Source organism: Pelodiscus sinensis, chromosome 2 (assembly GCF_052426305.1).
Source record: "Pelodiscus sinensis isolate ZL-2025 chromosome 2, ASM5242630v1, whole genome shotgun sequence".
Taxonomy (NCBI): Eukaryota; Metazoa; Chordata; order Testudines; family Trionychidae; genus Pelodiscus; species Pelodiscus sinensis.
Window position 1 is genome coordinate 81,147,212 of NC_143053.1, and position 20,819 is coordinate 81,168,030.

The 20,819-nt window shown below is 39.5% G+C and overlaps 1 protein-coding gene across 4 annotated transcripts in view; it reads left to right on the forward strand.

Moving 5' to 3' along the window:
- Positions 1–20,819, forward strand: part of ROCK1 (Rho associated coiled-coil containing protein kinase 1) — a 146,065-nt gene that overhangs the window by 50,289 nt on the left and 74,957 nt on the right. For 3 of the 4 annotated variants that reach the window (XM_006139046.4, XM_075920910.2, XM_089776296.1), the window contains exons 2-6: positions 5,484–5,565; positions 11,876–11,976; positions 13,107–13,244; positions 14,934–15,109; positions 18,092–18,176. In XM_006139046.4, coding sequence (XP_006139108.1) covers positions 5,484–5,565; positions 11,876–11,976; positions 13,107–13,244; positions 14,934–15,109; positions 18,092–18,176 — 582 coding nt within the window. Of the gene's footprint in view, positions 1–5,483; positions 5,566–11,875; positions 11,977–13,106; positions 13,245–14,933; positions 15,110–18,091; positions 18,177–20,819 lie in introns of those variants that run through there. The other variant, XM_075920911.2, reaches the window with a different exon arrangement.

A 20,819-nucleotide genomic window follows, 5' to 3' on the forward strand; every position in this document is an offset into this window, starting at 1 on the left:
TAGGTCAGCCAAGTCAACATGAGAAATTTGCAGATTCAGACTAACACAGCTACCCCTCTGATACTTGACAGGTATGTTTGTCCACCACAGTCCTCCATCCCCATACCAGTTACTCTGTCAAAGAAGGAAATCAAAGTTGGCTTGGTATGATTTATTCTTAGTAAATCTATGTTGGCTGCTAGTGATTACCCTTTTATCTTCCATGTATTTATAAACTGAACCTTTTATATATTGCTCTAGTACAGTGGTCTCCAACCTTTTTAAACATGAGATCACTTTTTGAATTTAAGTGTAACCCTAGATCTACCTCAGATCCAAATACCCTTACTCCACCTCCTTTGTGCTCTTTTTCCAAGGCTTCACCCCTGGTCACTCCATCCTTCCTCCCCCATCCTCCCTCACTTTCAGTTGGGGCAGAGGGTTGGGGTGCAGGCTTTGGTCTTGGATTGAGGTATTTGGAGTGCGAGAGGGGCTCTAAGCTGAGCTTGGGACAGGCAATTAGGGTGCTGGTGGAGGTTCTAAGTGTGGGTTCTGGGAGGATGTTTGGATTCAGGGGTGCTTGGGCAGGGGCTTGGAGTGGAGGAGGGGGTTCATGACTGGGGTAGAGTTTCAGGATGTGAGCTCCAACTGGACACTGATTACCTCAGGCTGCTCCTGAGGCCCTGCACCACTTCCAAAAGCAGCCAGCAAACTCCTTCCATCCCAAGCCCTGTTGTGTCTTCTCTCTGCTCTGTGAAGATAGGATACAGGATGGGAGGGGGAACCCCCAGAATTATCAGGGGTATTGGTGGCTGAACAACTTGTCAGGGCTGGGTGGCCCTGGCTGGGGAACTCCGGGGAACTCCTGGTGGCAGCAGGGCGGGGAGCCCAAGCCTTGAGAACCCCAAAGAGAGGAGCCGGTAGTGGGGCAGCCAGCAGGGAAACATTGACCACCTCTGGTCCAGCAAACTCCCTGGTTTGGGACAATTCAGGCCCCGAGGGTGCCTGACTAGGGAGGTTTAATCTGTACTTAGTTTTTTTATTATTTGTATTACTTTTCTGTTCAACAGTATGGATTCCAAGATTTTTAGTAATTTTCATTCAGATGGCATTCATTCAAGCTCTAAAATGTTGTGATATGAACTATAGTAAAAACATGTTGAAATTGAAAGTATATGGAAAGCTTTATATTTTTTTAAGCCAGAAAAATTTGGTTTTGTTGTGCTGTCTAATGTAATGTTTTTTGAAAAAATAGATTTTCAAATGGCGTATATCAGAGCATTTATTTTCCAGCCATGAGAGTTTTTGGGATATTGATCAATAGTGTGGGCTTATTTTATGGTGTTGGTCAAGACTTAATCTACAAAGTTTCAGGTCTTACACTAACTCAGTTCACTCTGATTTATTTTTGTTGCCACATAAACATCTGACTGCAATTGAAGGTCTCAAAACAGTTTTTCTCATCAAAAGTATAGTCATCCAGGACACTTGATGGGCTTTTATTAGATGAGGTACCATTTTTTGTTGTGAGGTAGAGTTTGTTTTATTATCAGACCTATAAGGCATAGCCATGTGAGGTGCTATATGCTTCCTGTGAAGTTAAGAGCACATTCCACTCGTAATGGGAAAGCACATAGTACTTTATAGGACCTGCAAAATATCTTGTATGCATTTGTGCGTGTTCTTGAGTATCCTAAGGCTTGTGTAGATTATCAGCTAGTGAGCAGCAAGTAATATACAGTGCAGCTGAAGGTGGTTGGAGAACATTAACTTTTTATATGGACCTTGCTATTATGCAGTGAAAGTTTCCTGATGTGCTATGATTAAGAATGTAAAAGATTAACCAGTTACCCGATAAGCATTTGCCTTACCAGCAAGCTTACTGGGGTAACCGGTTAAGAGGAGGCCTGGCTGGAGCAGCTTGCAGTGTGCTTTGGCCGACCGGAGCAGCGCCTTCCCATCCCCCACCTAGGGTATGGCAGGCCTTGCCCTGACTGGTTAGAGCAGTCCACAGTGTGGCGGGCCCAGATGGGCTGGAGCAGGTCACGGCCCATGTTGCCTTGCGGGTAGAGGGCTGTTCCAGACTGTCCAGGCCCACCGCACCATTCTGAGGGTGGGCAGTTGTTCTAGCCTGGTCAGACTGGAGCAGCTCCTTGTTGTGGGATCCTGGTTAACCAGTTACACGGTATTTTTTAACTTTTAAAATGGGATTTTTACATACCTAGCTATGATATATTCCACTTTGATATCCAAATTGTTTACTAGGGAACTTTGAGTGTGCAATAAAAGGGCCTACATATATTTACACCACTGCTATAGACATCAGTTTCTCTTCTTGCTGGGGGTAGAGGTGTGCTTGCCCCTACCGCTCCAGGACCCAACCCTACTCCACCCCTTCCTGCCTTTTCCTGTCCCTGTTTCTATCCTGCCCACCTCTTCCCTACCTCTTCCCCCAAGCACTCTTTGTCCCTGTTCCTACCCCTCTCTCCCAGAGCTTGAATGCTGCAAATCAGCTGTTCCTGGCACTTTAGAGTGCTGGGGGTGGGGAGGAGGAGTAGGAGTTGGTCAGTGAGGCTGTCAGCACCCGAGATGTGTGGGGGGAGGGAGGGGATGAATGAGAGGAGAACTTGGGGCAGATGGGTGTTCTGCACCCATTAATTTTCCTCTGTGTGCGCTCCAGCCAGGGCACTCATGGAATTGGTGCCTGTGCCTCAGCTTGTCACTTTTGATTAAGACAAGCTGTGATGGATAGGAAGAGTGCCAGCCTTTTCTGAACACCCTAGCATTCAGTAACCAAAGGGTTAAACTCAGGTAGCTAGGAGGTGTTGTCAGGGAGCCAGGAGAGAGTGGTGGAAGGTGTTGAGATCTGAAATGAGAGAAACTCTGCTTGCTTTTTTCTTTGTGTTGGTTTTCTTTGTGTTGGTTGGGAGCTGGGGGAACAAGATGAATTGAACCAGGCAGGACTACCCTGCCTACAAAGAATACTGTGCATGGAGGGATAACTCAGTGGTTTGAGCATTGGCCTGCTAAATCCAGGGTTGTGTGTTCAAGCCCTTGAGGGGGCCATTTAGGGATCTGAGGCAAATTTGTAAGGGATGGTACTTGGTCCTGCTATGAGGGCAGGGGATCGGACTCAGTGACCTCTCAAGCTCCTTTCCAGTTCTGTGAAATAGGACCTTGAAGCACAGATCTGTGAATGATAGGAAATGTCCATGTAGATGCGATCAGGTTATTTTCTTCATTTTGTTGTTTTGTTAAAACTTCTCTGTGCCAAGTCCACGTGCCCCTTCGTACTTTAAGCTGTATCCCAGGGATGGAATTTCTCTGTTTTTTAGATTGTTCTTTTCTCAGTTACTTTACAACACCTAGCAACCAAGTATGCTTTATCAAGTATGTCTCTTGGTTTTGTTTAATAAAATCACCTTTTTTAAGGTGGTGATTTGATTTCTGTGTCCTGACAGCTAACCTCTCAGTCCTAGGCATGCATACACAGACCTCCTGTTATCTATCAGAGATTGCTTTTTTTTTTTTCTTTCCCCAAGCTCTTTTGTGGTAAGAGTTTGGGGTAACCCTCTGGAAGAAGGTACCAACTGCTTTCTTCCTGGGTTCAAGAAGAAAAGGTGTTGTTGTTTTTTTGTTTGTTTTTTCCGCTTGCCTGGTGGCAGACACCTCTGAAGGGAACCTGTGATCTTGGGAAGCTTTTAAGCAGAAGCCTAATTTAGTCATGGTATTTTTAAGGTCTCTTGTGGGCCACCCCCTTCTGCACTCAAAGTGCCAGAGTGGGGAACAGCCTTGACATAAGCCCTAATACTTTACACTTTTATAGTAGCTAGAGGACTCATAGCTGACTGTTTCTTATTCTATGCTAAGCTTTGTTGCAGCAAAACACTTCTATATAAAATCACATGCTTATGAGTCAGGCCCTACCAAATTCACTGTCATGAAAAATGTGTTCTGGACCATGAAATTGGTCTGTTACCCTGTCCTATACAAATTTAATGTGGAGGGACAGGACCAGCATTTCCCAAATTGGGGGGCCTGACCCAAAAGGGATTTGCAAGGGAGCGGGTCACACAGTGGTGTTTTTTTGTTTTTTAAGGAGGAGGTAGTGTGATTGCCATTCTTTCTTCTGTGCTGCCTTCAGAGCTTGGGTGGAAGGTAGCACAGCAGCACAGGAATAAGGGTGGCAACACTATACCATGCCATCCTTACTTCAGCAGCACTGCTGGGAGTGGCTCTGCCTTGAGAGATGTGGTCCAGGCTAGCAGTTGTAACTCTCCAGCTACCCAGCTCTGAATGCAGTGCTGCCATAAGTACAGAAGTAAGAATAGCAGTACTGCAACCCTCCCTATAATAACCTTGCAATCCCCCTCCCCACAACTTATTTTTGGGATGGTACTCCTACAATTACAACATTGATATTTAAAATATAAATAGCTGAAATCATGAAATACAGGATTTTTAAAATCTTATCTGGGAAATTGACCAAAATGATGAATTTGGTAGGACCCTACTTACGAATAAGTTTGTTTTAGTCATGGGATTTTTTAATAAAAGTCATGGGCAGCAAATAAAAATCCACTGCCTGAACCTGTCCATGACTTGCACTATATGCCCCAGACTAAGTTCTAAGGGCAGCCTGAGGGTGCCCCAGATGCTTGGGGTGGGGTGGGGTGCGCAGGTGTATGGAGGTGTGCAGCCCAGGGTACTTGCTGTTGCTTGTGTGTATGTAGGCAGACAGATGGCCGGACATGGCATAGTACCCCTGCTGCTACGGTGGTGGCACTGATATTGCTTCTACTTGGTTCTGTGTCTCTCCCCAGAAGTGGCATTACATCGGTTCCTCAGCTCCTAGGTGGATCTGTGGCAAGGTTGGCTCTGCATGCTGCCTCCGCCCAGAGCGCCAGCTTCTCAGCTATGATTGCCTGGGAACTGCTCTCTAGTACATAGTCCCTTTCCCACCCAATCTCTTGTTGTTGCTTGTGGAAGGAGTGGAGGGGGTACCAGACTGCCCCTGCAGCAGCCAGTGTGGCTGGCCCAGGTGCTGTCTGAGCTACTCAGGCAGCTTCCTGTCCAGCCTCACCTGGCTTGTGCTTCTTGCTATGACATACTTTACTCTTTGGCAGTAGTACACTTTAGTCCACATCAAAATTATGTTTTCTTCACTTTCTAGAATGGATAACAAGGTGCAAGAAGAGTACTTGAGAAATGGCATGCTTTTTTTTTCTTTTAAAACAAATTGTCCATCTTTTTCTCTTGTTTTTTTTTTCTTTCTTTCCCCTTTTATAGGATGCATGGAATTTGTGTTTTAGGCAGATATGCAGGCAAAATCAGTGTATTGCCTTAAATGTATTTAAAGTTTATTATGCAATTAGCAAACTTTAATTTCATTAGTGTGGAAATTTGGCAAGGTCAATTGTTTGTCTGATTTTGATTTAACATAAGACTTAATTGTGTTTCAAAAGGAGATATAATTTTGTTTGTGTTTTTTTTTCTGTGTTCAGGATGGATTGGATGCTTTGGTGTATGATTTGGATTTCCCTGCCTTAAGAAAAAACAAAAATATAGACAACTTTTTAAACAGATGTAAGTATTTAGTATTTTATTATATTATCAAATAAATTTTAACTAATAAAGTTATTAATACTAAGATTTAAAATTTCAAAAGTTACAAACAGTGAGTATTCCTGTGGCACATTAGAGACTAACACAAATATATATGATATCATGAGCTTTTGTGGACCAAAACCTACTTCTTCAGATGAGCTGGAGTGGAAAATAAAGGAACCCAGAACAGAAAAAGGGGGGGGGGGAAGAAAATACCCTGTCAATTATAGTGCCACTGCTAATGAGGCTAATTGAGTGGGCTGGAAGTGTCCCAAACTTAGCTTTTGATGTGTATGAGGTGTTAAATGTATGGAAAGGTGATTTTATAATAGGGCATCCAGTTATTGTCTTTGTTCAAGCCAAGGAACAGTGCCAGATATGCATATGAAGGTGAATTACACACACTTCCTCTGTAATTGGCTTGTGAAAATCATAAGTACATTTTTTGAGTCTTGAAATTTTAAAGGTGCCGGACTTTCAGAAAAGACTGAACACCCAATCCTGAAAATCGAGACCCTTCAAGGTATTTTATGTTGGGACACTAAAACTCATTAGTAAATTTGAAAATGTAAGCCTGGATCATACTTTTTTCTATATTCTTCTCAATCTGGAAGATTGACTTTCCCTGTCAAAATTTGTGCTACAGCTGTCCTACTGGCAGAAGTGAGGATCCATTTCACTTTGAAGCTAGAGGGAATGCTAGTACTTTAAGCAGTGCCTCTGTTTCCCCCTTTCACATTCAGCATACTAAATTCTCAGAAGTAAGGGACTGTATGCTACTCTACCAAGCTTTAAGCAGTGCATGTTTGCTGATGAAGTTTTAAAGCAAGTGAATCTATTGGACTGTTGGAAGTCAGTGGCTAAGCACCTTGAACGGGAGTTTGCTGAAGTACTAAACAAATTTGAGACAGGAGTAGCCTTTTTTTGTAGGAACAGAGGATATTTTCTTTCAGCTTATTTTGCTGGTTCAGTTTAATGACTAGTTCATTCAAAGTTAAGAAACTGATTAGACATTAAACACAAGCATTGCTGTGTTTTTCCCATCCAATCAGCAAATAAAAACTAGATATGAGAGGATGAGATCTATTAGTTCTAAAATGTTGAAGGACATGGTGACTAGAAAAACTCAGTTTAAATCACTAGCTATCAATACTACTACTATTATTGATTACATTTGTTAATTTTAAAAGCAAAACTTGTTTTAAGAAATCCTCTTTCATACATGTCCAGTTCATTTAAAATGGTTTTATTTAAAATATTTTAAAAAATCAAGAAGACATTTAAATGTTTTTGTCCATTATAATGGAATTCCAATTTCTAGCCAAATAGAGCTTGACACAAATCATGAGTTAAAATGATCCTCTAGTCTAGTAAATAAGAAAATGCTTAATTTGCTGTTTTCTATCATAATAAAAAAGTAAGTTACGACAGTGATTATATGTTAAGCTCTACAGTTGTTTAAATCAATGTGTAACTAAAGTGTGTGCTGGTTAACAAAAAGTTCCAAATTCAGTTGCACATTTGACGTGTTTTGTAATAGTTACCAACCATGAAGAATCAGCCTTTAGGAAAATAACTAAAAAGTATGAATGCAAAACAAGATTAAAACGGATTATTTAAATTGTGGTTTCCAGCTTGCTTGATTTTTAAATCATGATTAAAATAAATTATTTTAATTACTCTGATTTTAAATCAGTCCACCTTATTATTTGAGGATGGAGAAGGTGCTGATATGGAGCTTGGTGTTACTGTGAACTGAACTGACCGGCATTATAATAGTGTTTTTAAAGTATTTTATTTTTAAGGCTGTTTAATATTAAATAACTTGTAATTGCATTTATTGTATAATAGGGAAAAATATGATTAAAATAATGCAATTAATTTATGACTTAACATTTTTACTATAAATTTGGGTTTGTTTTTTTCCCTCATGATCAGACCATGAATTTTCAAATAATCTTACTTGATAAACTTCTATCCCTAATACGGTGTCTAGTGAAAAATGAAATAAGTAGAGCCCACTTGGATTTAGGTAAGAGTTTTTTTGCTGCCTGGTTGCTCAGATGCCTAAGATCAAGTGTTTTGTTTAACTTCCTACAACTGAAGTTACACCTAAGGTAGTATAACCTTGTTATCATGAACATATTGTGTATTCAGTTGTTCTCAAAGAAGGTGTGGTGAAACTTTATTGGAGAAAGGGGAAGGTAGAGCTGGGCAAATAAAATATTCATTGCAGCAATTAAAATTAATGTCATTTTGATGATTAGAAAACAACTAGGCTTAGAAAACTTTGAATTAGTGGTAAGAAAAGGAAACTCACATTTGCATCTTCATTAAAACCTATTTCTCTAAGTAAAAATTATATATCATAGATGGAAGCATAACAGTACAGCCTGAAATAGTATCAAGGTGGAGATATATACAACAAAAGCAAAGGAAATAAGATCACAGTGCTCCATGTGCAAAATGCCATGACACAGTGGGGTGAGTTTGAGACAGTAGTTGCCATAAAGAGACATAGTCAGGTCTTATTTGATAGATAGTGTTACTATAATAATAATACAAAAAAGCTTTTACACATCCTAAGAAATATTGCAACAATTCTATTTTTCTTTCTAGTTTTTTTTTTTTTAGTTCCAATGGAAAATAGTTTTAGAAGAACCAAAGAAATACGCTCTTGCAGTGTTTGCAATCTAAATATTGTAGCATTGTTCTAAGACCCTAAAATGAAATTGCCTACAACAAAAACTAAAGCTTGCTGATTTGCTTTCGCAGTCCAACTTGAGAGACATGCAAAACAATTACATTTTAAAATAGCCAACTATAACAACTTAGAGTGTTTTAACTACATTTTCTTGTTTGTGTCATTGTTCAAAATATAAAAGAATTAAAGATGAATTTTAAAAAAACCAGGTATAATAAGATAAAATGAAAAAAGATTACACAATGAAAATGTATTTGCCGAAGGAGATTCAAATTAGCAATTGGGCAAGGACAACCCAACCCATGGCTTGGACAATCCAGTCCCCATTCTGTTCGCAGTTTGGCTGGAGCATACCAAAGTAGAGCCAGTCAATGGAGTACTTATAATTATCTTATTCTGCCAGATACACATGTATCTAAAGCTATGTCTACACAGCAGCGTTATTTCAGAATGTCAATCATTCTGAAATAATGTAGTGCAGGTCTACACAGCAAGCCCATTATTTTGAAATAAATACAAAATAACGAGCTTCTTACTTTGATTCCTGTAACCCTCTTTGTATTGTATGAGGGGTGTAAGGGAAGTCAGCTATTTCGAAATAATTGCAGTGTAGACAGTGCCAAAAGTCAAAATAAGCTATTCCGACTTGAGCTACGGTAATTGCGTAGCTTATTTCAAGTTTAGCCCTACTTTATAGATGTGCACTAACAGATCCTTGTATTTCCGTGTCTAACAGAGTATCCAGACACTGAAGAACAAACCCCGCAAAAGTGAGAGAGGGTTGATGTATAGCAGTGGTCCCCAACGCGGTGCCTGCGGGTGCCAAGGTGCACGCCGGAACATTTATGTGTGCCCGCTGAAACATCTGGGCTGGCCGTGCCCCGGGCGCATGGCACATGCATGGTGCCAGCCCCGCGTGCATGGCGCATGGGTGTTCCCTACCCCAGGCGTGTGGCGCATGGGTGTTCCCTACCCCAGGCGTGTGGCGCATGGGTGTTCCCTGCCCCGGGCGCGCGGCACATGCGTGGTGCTGTCCCTGGGCTCAGGGCGAGTGGGCGGCCCCTGCCCCGGGCGTGTGGCACATGCGCAGTGCTGGCTCAGGGCGCATGGGCGGCCCGCACCCCCGGGCATGCAGCGCATGCGTGGCCGCGGCCTCGCCCCTGGGCGCCCGGCACATGAGCAGCCCCGCCCCTGGGTGCCCGGCAGACACGAAAGGTTGGGGACCACTGATGTAGAATATCACTGCAAGTAAAAAAAAGACCAATTATTTTCTTGCCCATAAATGGGGATGGAAAGTAGAGAGAAGGGGGTATATCGTTGGAGGAGGGGGAAAAGCATGGTTAATTCTCCTTCACAGAGAAATTTCCCATCAGTATCTATTAGGTCTATATTATTATTCAAGTTTATTGAATACCTAGAAGCCAAAACATTTAGCTCCAAATAGTGCTTAGCGTAGTACCTGTTTAGCACATACCTCTGCATTAATGTGAAGGCTTTTCCTACAGTGTTGACAGTCTTTTTGTCATTGGATTGTTAGGCAATCAGTTGTTAACAAACAGAAAAAATTTGTCATGGTGATTGTTATCTATCAGCCCTGTCAATCCTACTGATCCTCTAGCCTTAGACTAAGTCACCGTGCTCAAATAGTCAAAGAACTTAAATTAGATCTTATGCAAATTTACCAAAAAAACTGACCATTTTTACAAAATCTGAATCACACTTGTAATTCCATATTTATATAGTATCATTTATTAAAATCTTTGTATTATATACTTCTCTGTAAACTATGGGTTAGCGTTAGAAAGCAAGAGAAAAGACTACTCAAACTAAGGTAAATTCAGCTATGTTCCTGTTTTTTTACTTTAAATTTGTCCTTTTAAATATGCAAATTAATTTCTGTATGCATCTTTGCTTTTAAATATGCTCCCAATGTAGGGAAACCAAGTCTCTTTCAGTAGCATGCCAAAGAATTAGGATTTTTTTTTAAATGATTACTGCAGTGTCAATTCCTGTCCTCACAATTCTTTCAAACTTTCCTTTTTGGTCTAAAATTCTATTTTGGAAATAAAAAAGGTTTACTGCTATAAATGCTCCTTAAAAATGGGGCTGTTTAAAAGCTGTTCCATTCTTATACTAAAATGTGAAGCTTTTCCATGTAATCTCATGTGATTGTTGACCTATATGGATTAAAATAGCCTGTTTTTAATCTATGACCAAATTTGGAATTAGAGTATCTGCCCACTGGGAGTTTGTAAATTATTGTAGTTTATAGAGTGATAGGTTTATATAAATATTACAGTGATTCCCACTGCATGTTTTAAATTAAAACCCACTTTTGCAAGTACAGAAAAGTAATAAAAGTACCAACAGTGTATTTTCTAAGGAATTTATTTCAGTGTATTTTATATCTATATGGTATGTTAGTTTCTCAAGTCTTTTGCATACATGCCCTTTTAACGAAGATCTTTTATATTCTGTATATAAGCAGGTCACTCTAGATGCAGAATTTCTGCATTCCAGTAGCTGTTTGATATTTGTTTTGAATGAAAGCTTTCAATATTGAAACGGTTTGTTTCTCAGCTCGATCCTACAGTGAAGTTCTTGTACAGTATGGCATTTTTCTGTTACCATGGTGATGAAAGTGAGGTCATGGTTTCAGAATAAAGATTTCCAATAAGAAGATGAGCAAGTCCTTGTCTTAAACATACCTTTTAAGAAGCATCAGGTGTTGCAGGAACAATTATGAGTAAATGAATTGTACATTTGATTTTTGTGTTTAAATCCAATATGCTTGAAAGATTTTCTTAATATGGATGTTTTAATATTACTTCTGGGTGAATTCTTCACACAGTAGTTTAGAATTCTGCAAAACTCTGTGTATTTTATTTGTCAAAATAATACAATATAATCATACAAGTTTCAATTATTTTGTTAATATATTTAAAAATACCTCTCAATAAGTATATCTGTAACAATACAGACTACAGAAAGATTCAGGAAATACTATTTTGAAAAATAAATTCCTAACTAGGCATATTAATATAGAACTTTGTGTAATTCATTTGAACTACATCGCCATTTCTCCTGGCATTCTCTGTCCTCGTGTGGCTTTGCATCCCCCTGCCAATTGAGTCCCAGGCTCAATGTTGTTTTCCCCCCACTAGCTCCTGTGTCCTCAGTAGCCCTTCTGAACCCCATTGTGTGACTTCTCCAGGAATTCCATGTGCCCTGCTATGTCTAACCCCCCTGACCCTGTGAACTGTGTTCTGCAAGGAAGGCAGTCTCTGTCTTCCCTCTTACCACAGCTGGCTGCTCCAGGCCATGAGCCAGCTGTCCTCGCTTTTGGGACCACATCAGGCCCCAGGGGGCAAAAGGTGTAAATGTAGCATGACTCCTTTTGTTGCTTTCCTTTGGCTCCCCAGTGGAATCAGAGATAATGTGCAGGGAATATTAATTCTGAACTTGAACAATGACACAGGTGTATAATTTATAGTTCTGTAATTACCTGTATAGAAAGACACTGACAGTTTTATTAATGAATTGCTATACTGGTTTAATGCTTTATATTTTTTCTCTTTATACAAGATAAAGATATACTTAGTAAAATCAGGGATTTGCGAATGAAAGCTGAAGATTATGAAGTGGTGAAGGTGATTGGCAGAGGTGCATTTGGGGAAGTTCAGTTGGTAGGTTGTATTTCAATGTGTAAATAGATTTGGATATTACTTTGTGCTAGAGTGCCACTTACCTTTTTATTTTTAATAAGATACAGGTTGAGCCTCTCTAGTCCCAGCACCCTTGGGACTTGATGGGTTCCAAACCAGAGAATTTTCTGGACCACGGGAGGTCAATATTGTCTAGCAGCATTACCAACACTTCCACTGCTTAGTGGGCTGTTAGAGGATGTTTATGGGTAAATGAGGGGTATATAAAGTACAGAACATGGAGAACTAGGACTAGTGGCTGTAAACAAATTTTATGGGACTATGGGAAACTTGGTCACACCCATGAAAAGTGGACATCTGGCTTACTAAAATCATTCCGGACCATGGATGTTTCCGGATGAGAGTTCTGAACTAGAGAGGTTCAACCCGTATTTTAAAAATTACCTTAATCTTGTTATATAGGAGCTGTAAGCCTCATGAGCATTTTATTCTCAGAAAGTTTTCTATTATCATAACTTTTAATATACATGCATAAAAGCTGAAAGTGCGTGTTCCCTACCCAGAGGCTGAGTACCTCTCCGTAGTCCTGGTCACTGCAACTCTGTGAATTTGTGAAGCAGTTCTTGTGCTGGTGTAAATTGTCATAAGCTGATGTCAGTATGTTCTGACAATTTGCATCATCTGAGGAGCTGCTTCTAAGACCTGAACAGAGATTTTCCATTTATAATATTTTTGTGTGTTGTGAGTTCACAACCATTCTTGAATTGAATCATTTAGATGGGTAGCTAATGGATGAAATGTTAAATAAAGAAAATGTGCTCTTCAAAATCTTGATTTTCTTTTTACATTATTTAACAAAAATATCTACCCTTTTATTAAAAATAAATGCAAATTATGGAGCAATTATTTTGTACGTAGATCTTTTAAATATTTTAGCAAATGTTTTGGTAATCATATTGTAGTAAGAAACTGCAATTGTATACCATGTTCAGCAATATAATAATTATTTTTACCAAATAATAGCTAAGAATTGGATAAAATTGGTTAATTAAGGAAAAATGGGCAAAGCAGAAAAAATATTGAATTAAATATTTTAATTGATTGTCAGTATGAAAAAAACCTATTTTTATATCTTAATTTTATCTTCAAAGGTAAGGCATAAATCATCAAGGAAGGTGTATGCTATGAAACTTCTGAGCAAGTTTGAGATGATAAAGAGATCAGATTCTGCATTCTTTTGGGAAGAAAGAGACATTATGGCTTTTGCTAATAGCCCCTGGGTTGTTCAGGTATTGATACTACTGTTAGTATTTTTTTTATTATAGCCAGGTGATTTTGTTATATCACTGGATAGATTTCATTGTAATTAAAGCATTATATAATTGTTCAGTTCTAGCTTTGTTTCCTAAACAACTTACAAAACTGCCTTTTTCAGCCAAATTGAAATATTCTGTTTGGAAAATCCATTGAAAATTTGAAAGCTGCAAAATCAAAATTGTAATTGCCACAATTATTTTAAAATATTAAATTAAAGAGATATGAGTCTTGCAAATACTTAGCCGTGGTACTACTCTTAATTTTAAGAATAGTGTCTTCATCTTTGGTGGGTTATGATTTGAATGGCCAAACTTACAAGATCAAGCTCTTGTAAGCCATATTTACATTGATCTGGGAAATCATAATAGTATTTTTCCTATACAATTATTGTCTGAAAAGATTTTTTTTCATTGTTTCCAGACAGAGGTGTGTAAGTTTACGAGCCATTAATTCATTCGTGGTGTGTATTTTGTGCAAACTTATACTAACAAATAAAAGATGGACTTTTTATTTACTTTTCAGATTGTGTGAGTTGATAGAAGAATGCTAAATTTGCAATAGTAAATCAAATGACCAGAGTTATAAGAACATTGCAGAAAAATCAGAAAAATTGAATACAGTAATTCCTCCTTTAACACTATAGATGCGTTTCTGAACATGTTTGTGCTAAGCGAAAACGTGGTATGCGGGGTCAATTTTCCCATTAAAAATAATGGAAAAGGTGGGGGTTTCATTTCAGGTTATGGTGGCAAAGTCAGTTTTTTGTTGGTGCTGGGTTGTCAATGTCAACATCAGATATCTTGCGACACAAGATATCTACCAACACAAGTTGCCAAGGTTTGTTAAAACACAAAGATTAACACATAAGTGAGTGGAGGAGTGCTGTGGCCACGTGTATTCATCTACTCATGCGTATTACCATTGTTTTCACCAACTTATACCGCCGCGTGAAGTAGTCCGCCACTTGATTATTTTTGTTTTATTTCGGGGACAGTCATGTTATTTGAAAAAGTTCCCAAAAAATATTGTGCTATTACGAAAACGTGTTAAGCAGGCACGTGTTAAACAAGTAATTATTGTAGTTGACATCGATAGCTTATGCATTATTGATAGGCAGATATACACTCCTGTATTGCTTCATGCATTGGTTAGATGACCAATTTGTAGTTCTATGCAATACATTATTTTAATAAGATCCTAAATGAAACCACTATCTAAAGACAATATGCAGGCACTTCAGGATAAAATGCAGACAGATACCTTTGATAAAGTATTTCTTTTTTTGTGCATTTGTAAACTAATGAATTGTCTACTACTGTAAACTAATGAACTAATTGATGGAAGTTTGTTGCCTAGTTATATGTACGTGTATAGTCTGAAGTGATCTCAGTGTTCATTGGGTCAGATTGTCTATCAGTCAATCTCCTTTAAACTATTCTTTAGCAGCATAAAGAGACAGGAGACAGCAGAAATACTGCCGCCTCTTCATATAGGAATTCTGGTTGACAAAAGTTGCAGGAATGGTTCTAGTAATTCTAGTAATCTTTAAATGGTAAAGTATTTGCAGAGAAAATAATTAGATTAATATAATACACAAAAATTGCAAGCTTTTACATTGAATTACTGAATATTCAGTTACTTATTTTTGTTCTCTTTTATAGTTATTTTTTGCATTCCAAGATGACCGTTACCTTTACATAGTGATGGAATATATGCCCGGTGGGGATCTTGTGAATTTAATGAGCAACTATGATGTTCCTGAGAAATGGGCAAGATTTTATACTGCAGAAGTTGTTCTTGCATTGGATGCAATTCACTCAATGGGCTTTATTCACAGGTGCATATAATTGCTATAGTTAAAATAAATCTCTATTCATCTTTACTTTTTCAGAATGTCTTTTTAAGAATTACTTAATCTGTTTTAAATTTGTTGCTGATGTTATTACTGCATGGCTGTTCCCCATAGACACCTTCAAAATTTCTTTGTGTGAGGAAATGCAAATTGGAGATAACTTTCAATGTTAAGATTTTCAGCAATTGACAGTACATCAGTATTCTGTTCTCTGTCTGAGTTTGGGTTTTCTAGGATTTGCCCACTTTACAGGAAATAGAAACAAAACCAAAATGGATCTAGTAAACTTTCCCAAGACTTGTTACTAAAATTTTTAGTTTGGTAGAGAAACTACATGATTTAGTAACTAGATAATAATAGCATTTGGTAGTGTCTACTACTAGGTATTACTAGTTATTGGAAGTATTGGAATAGAGCCTAGTGATCAGGGCTCCATAGGGCTAATTACTGTGCATGCAGCTAGTAAGAGAAAGTTTCTGTGACAGTTTTGCTCACAATTTAGAGGAACAAGAAAACCAAAGGGTAAGAGGGGAAACCGTCAGAGATGGATAGTGTCTTATTGTAGGTTGCATAGCAGATCTAACTGGAATAGAAATTGGCCTGGAACTTGGGTTATCAGTACCCTAATCCACTGGATGAAGCTGCAATATTTGCATTAGACTATAATTCTAATGACATCCAATCAGTCTTACCAGTCCTCGGATTATAAAGGATTGAACAAATCTCAGGATTGGGTACAATCTTTCTGTATTTGTTCTGGGAAGTAAGCGACTAGTGGAGTGACTACTTGACTACTCGCTCTCCCCCTCCTCCCCTCTCTTGCTGCCTCTGTATTAGAGGCAGCAGCGGGGAGGAGAAACAGGAGCCGGTGTTGATTGGGGGTGGGGGGGCGGAAAGCGGGTTTAAAAGACAGTTCCCCTGCACATCTGGCTTCTTCTATAATTCAACTGAAGAGCTACAGTGGGAATAGCTCCTGGACCTGACGCAAGCCTTATCGACTAATGGTGTAGTCGATACAAATTGTATCGACTACATGATTATACAGTTACCCGCTTCTTAATATCCTTAATTTGTTCTACTTCAATAAATGTAATTTAGTTTTGTCTCCAAACTAAATTAAATTGAGGTATATTAGTAAGTAAAGTAGCTCTTTCAGCCTCTTGCTAATAAGGTAACACTGAAAGAGCACGTCAGAGAAAGGAATAATACTACTTGCAACTACAGCAATCATTTTTCAATTCCTTAGACATGGATTTCTGTCTGTGCATGTTAGTTGATTCACAGGAACAAAAAAATAACATGTACCACACTTCCATTCATAGTCTCCATCTCAGATTTTTTTTTAATTCATCCCTTCTTATTTGTAAAAGCAGAGTGCCTAGATAGAATACACCAATTTTAATGGCCTTTTACTTAATCCATGGTTGATTATGGATTGGCTATATAAAGAATGGGAGGCTTGTTTTAGTAAATGACATATATTGATATCTGCTTAATACCCATGAATGTGGCTACAGAATCTGTGTCCCCACAGGATTTTATATATAATCCATATTTTTCATTTTTTGTGTGTTTAAAAACAGCAGAATATTACAGTTCTAATTTACTGTACTATTAATCCAAATACAAGTTTCAGTAAAACCTCAAAACCACTAAACAAAGGAACATTTGACTATTTGCTTTGGTTGAAAAGAAAATGATCTAACATACAAATTTTCTGTTGTACAATGAAACAACATAAATTAATCAAATTATTTTGAATTAAATATGTATAATTCATTGCATTGTGAGGGGTCCAAAATACTTTGCACACTGTATACATTTAAGAATTACCTACTCATAACTGGAATAAGAATGCCTGGTGTAGAATAAAATAGGTATTTTGTGGTTAGAATTTGTGTAAAGTTTTTTGTTTTTTTTATTATTAATTATGAACTCAAGAATAACTGCTCCAACTGAGAATATAAGGGTAATTTTAACTTAGGACAAAGTAAATATCCTATTTGCAGTTTGGCCTTGTGGTCAGGATTGATACTTTAACAAAAAGAACTACTGTAAGAGTCAGATGTTTGGTAGAATTAATATTATACATAATTAATGATTAGCCATATCAAACACAATGAAAACCAGTTCCCATTATATGAAAGTGCATGTGTATTGCCAAAGTTAAAAGTAAAGTTAAATCACTGAGGAAGTGGCTAATAGCATTCATAGGTAGGTTGTTGAATTTACATATTTGTTTTTTATTAGACTCTTTTTTTCTTCTTTTGGATTTCTTTATTTAAATTTAGGAAGTGAATAGACAAGAAAGTGGGAAAAGTAATCTTTCTGTTCTAAACAATGAACAAAAACCAGATAGCAACTGAAGAGTCTGTTCTAGAGAATGTCCTAGATTTAATGAATTTTATATAAGTATAATCTAATACTAGTTGTGTGCGTGTTTCACATATACTTAAGTTTGAAACCTGTGTCCTGAATGTATTATGGCTCCAACTGAAGATGTAAAGACTGGGACATCCCTAGCATTCCCTTCTTGCCACTTGTGGCTGCAAGTCAGAGTGTGCAGCATCCAAACTTCTCCACACACAAATGGTATATTGTTTATGTAAATAAGTGTGCTGAGATTAATCCAGTGCACAAGGACTTTCTCATAAGGAAGGTAATTGAGGCGCTTGAGTTTCTGTAATACAGAGACTCTTGAACTGAACCTGTATCTGAGTCTCAGCTCAGTGTCTTAATTAGAAGACCATGCTTTTACTGATAATGGAAATTTGGGGTGTGGTAGTAGTTTGAGAATTTGAAAAATTGGAGAGGGACAAAAGGAACACTTGCGTTTCTTTTTAAAAATATCTTTTTTTGCTGCTTTAAGTGTCTTAATCTCTCCTTGTCATGTTATATCAGAAAAATAGCAGTCTCTTGGTAAGTGTAGCTAATTTGTATTTTAATTAATAAACTGATTTTTTTCAGAGATGTGAAGCCTGATAATATGCTGCTGGATAAAGCTGGCCATTTAAAACTAGCAGATTTTGGTACTTGTATGAAGATGAATAAGGTTGGTATATTTAAATCTTAAATCAGTACTGCTATTTGAAGGGAGGATCCAGTGATAGTGTTCTTTGGGATGCTGTTTGCTATAGATTGATTAACATGTTGGTGCTTAGCACTGTTGTGTTTGAGCTAGGGATGTTAGCTATTAGGTAACTGAATAGTCGTGTAACCACATGAAATTTTAGCAGTTACACGACTATTCAGTAGTTCCCGAGGGTGGGGCCAGCAACCCCTTCTATCCCACGCTGCTGCTGCTCGATCAGAGGAAGCGGTGCAAACTGACAGGGTGAGCCAGACTGTGAGGAGAGCCAGTTTAAAAACTCTGTTTTAACAGCAGCTCCCCAGGGATAGATGCAACAGGTCGGAGGGTCAGCTCCTCCCAGCTCCTGATCCCCTCCTTGCTGCCTCCGATACAGATGCAGGGAGAGCTGAGTGTGCATGCAGTCTACAACAGTGGATCCCAACCTTTTTTATGTCACGGACCAGCAAACCCACTCACAAACATTTGGTGGACCAGTGACATTTTATTTGCACATTTTCATTATGCAAATTATGAATATGCAAATACAAATAAAATGTTCCCGTTCTGCCTAACCCTAACCCAGCTCCTTGCTCCCCAGTGCCTAACACCTTTTAACCCCCACTCCTATATCCCATGCTCTTAGACCCTTTAACCTCTGACTTCTACAGCCCATGCCAACACCTTCTTGCCCCATGACCACACCATGCCCTCACCCATCACCCATTTGCCCCCATGTTCACCAGAACAAGGCTTCCCCCTCTAGGGAGTGTGGCCATTACTGCTGTATGGGTAGGGAGAGTGGCCTTTCTCCTTCGCGCCTCCTCCCCCCAGCATGTCTTGCACTCCTATGGGAAGGAGATCACGGAGCCTTGGCTGGCTGACATTATGGGGGCGGGGAGAGGAGGGAGGGAGAGAGGTAGGCGCCTCCTACTTCGCCACCTTTTGTTGGTGCCTCAGCACCACTGCTGGCAAAAGCAGCTGCGTGGGTGGGGGAGAAGGGGAAGTGGAGTCCTGGAGGAGGTGCCTTCTGCTTTGCTTCCTCCTGCCACCGCCAGCAAAAGTAGCCGCGCAAGCAGGGGGAGTGGCCATTGGAAGTGCACACGCCTCCCTTCTTTTTCGTACACCCTCTCTCTCCAAGTGTCTCTCCCCAAGTGGGGAGGAAGGAGGTGCTTCCTGCTCCGCCTCCTGCTGTTGCTGCCTGAGCCACCATGGTGGCTGGAGGTGAGCTTCTGGGAACAGCTGGCTTGAGCTCAGACAGCGGCTCGGTGATTGGGAACCACTGGTCTACAAGATTCACCGATAAGCCTAGGCTTATTGGTTAATCGTTTAGTTGACTGCACATTGACATTCCTAGTTTGAGCACCTCATGTCTGCTAACAAATTTAGCCTCACAGCATCCCTGTGAATTACAGAGAAATTAATGTATCAGTTTTGCAGATGAGGTATTGAAGTACTAAGAGATTAAGTGCCTTTCAGACACACACAAACATAAAAAGAAATTAAGTGCCCTGGTATTTGCCTTAGTCATAAGAAAATCTTTTTCATATCTAGGTGTGTAATAATTTCCGCAGTGTGTACAGTGGAAAATTGTTTGTGTTGTGCTCCATGGTTTCAATTCAAAGAGGGCAAATGACTTATTCTCTATTTGGTGTTGGTTAAAAGGAGACTGCTAAAAGTACTGACACCTCTTAGGTGGTTACCAACTGGGAAAGTACATTTAAAAAAAAAAAAAAACACCTCCAAGAACTTGGGGAAAAAGGGGATGCAACTCTCTCAAAGTACTGCTTTTTCAAATGGTGAGAATGTAAAATGCCTTTGTTGTAGGTTTTTGTTTTTTCTTTTCCTTCCTCTCTCTACTTCTCTCATTGATCTAGACTTGAAGAGTGAGCTTCTTGTTTCATTTGTTTTAGGGGACTTAAGTTATTTAGCAGTGGTAAAAGGGGAAAATAAAAATAAGAATGTTAGAGAAAGGAGACTCTTATCTCCCCCTGAAGACAATACTCTTAATATTATTGTTCTTTCTGTAAGGATGAACAGGGGAGGAGTCCCTATCCTCCCAAGTTCCTGAACTTTTTTCTTAGCTCTGGTGCATGAGCGTTCGGATTTAGCACAGAGCACCAGCGCCTTGGTGTGCAGTGCCCCAGCACTACCAGCATCACCCACCAGCTCCATACAAGCCTAGGCAAGGTCAGGGCAGGCCTTCTGGAGACAGGCCCAGGATGACAACATCTCCAGCTGTTGTTAAGCAGAGATCTCAGGTTTCTTCAGAGTTTGGGTCCCCCCCTCGCTCCCCGGCCCGATCTCAGAGTGGCATTCAACAGCTCCGGATGCCATCGACGCCAGAGGCTTTGCAGGTAACTCAGAACATCTTGTCTATGCCAGTGCCACTCTCACCTGTAGTTACAGGGACCACGCAACAAGGAAAAGCCAGCTACGGCACCTCCCCGGTCTCTGTAGAGGCACTGTTCCCTCTCTGGTGGAATGTCAAAAGACTCACCTCCCTGAAGCCTGGCCCAGTCCCCGGTGGGGCCCAGGGCCACTGACAGCAGTCGGAACTTTGGCGCAGATCTTTTGGGGCATGTACCTCCTGCTATGGACATTATGCTTGGCCCTGGTATTCCACAT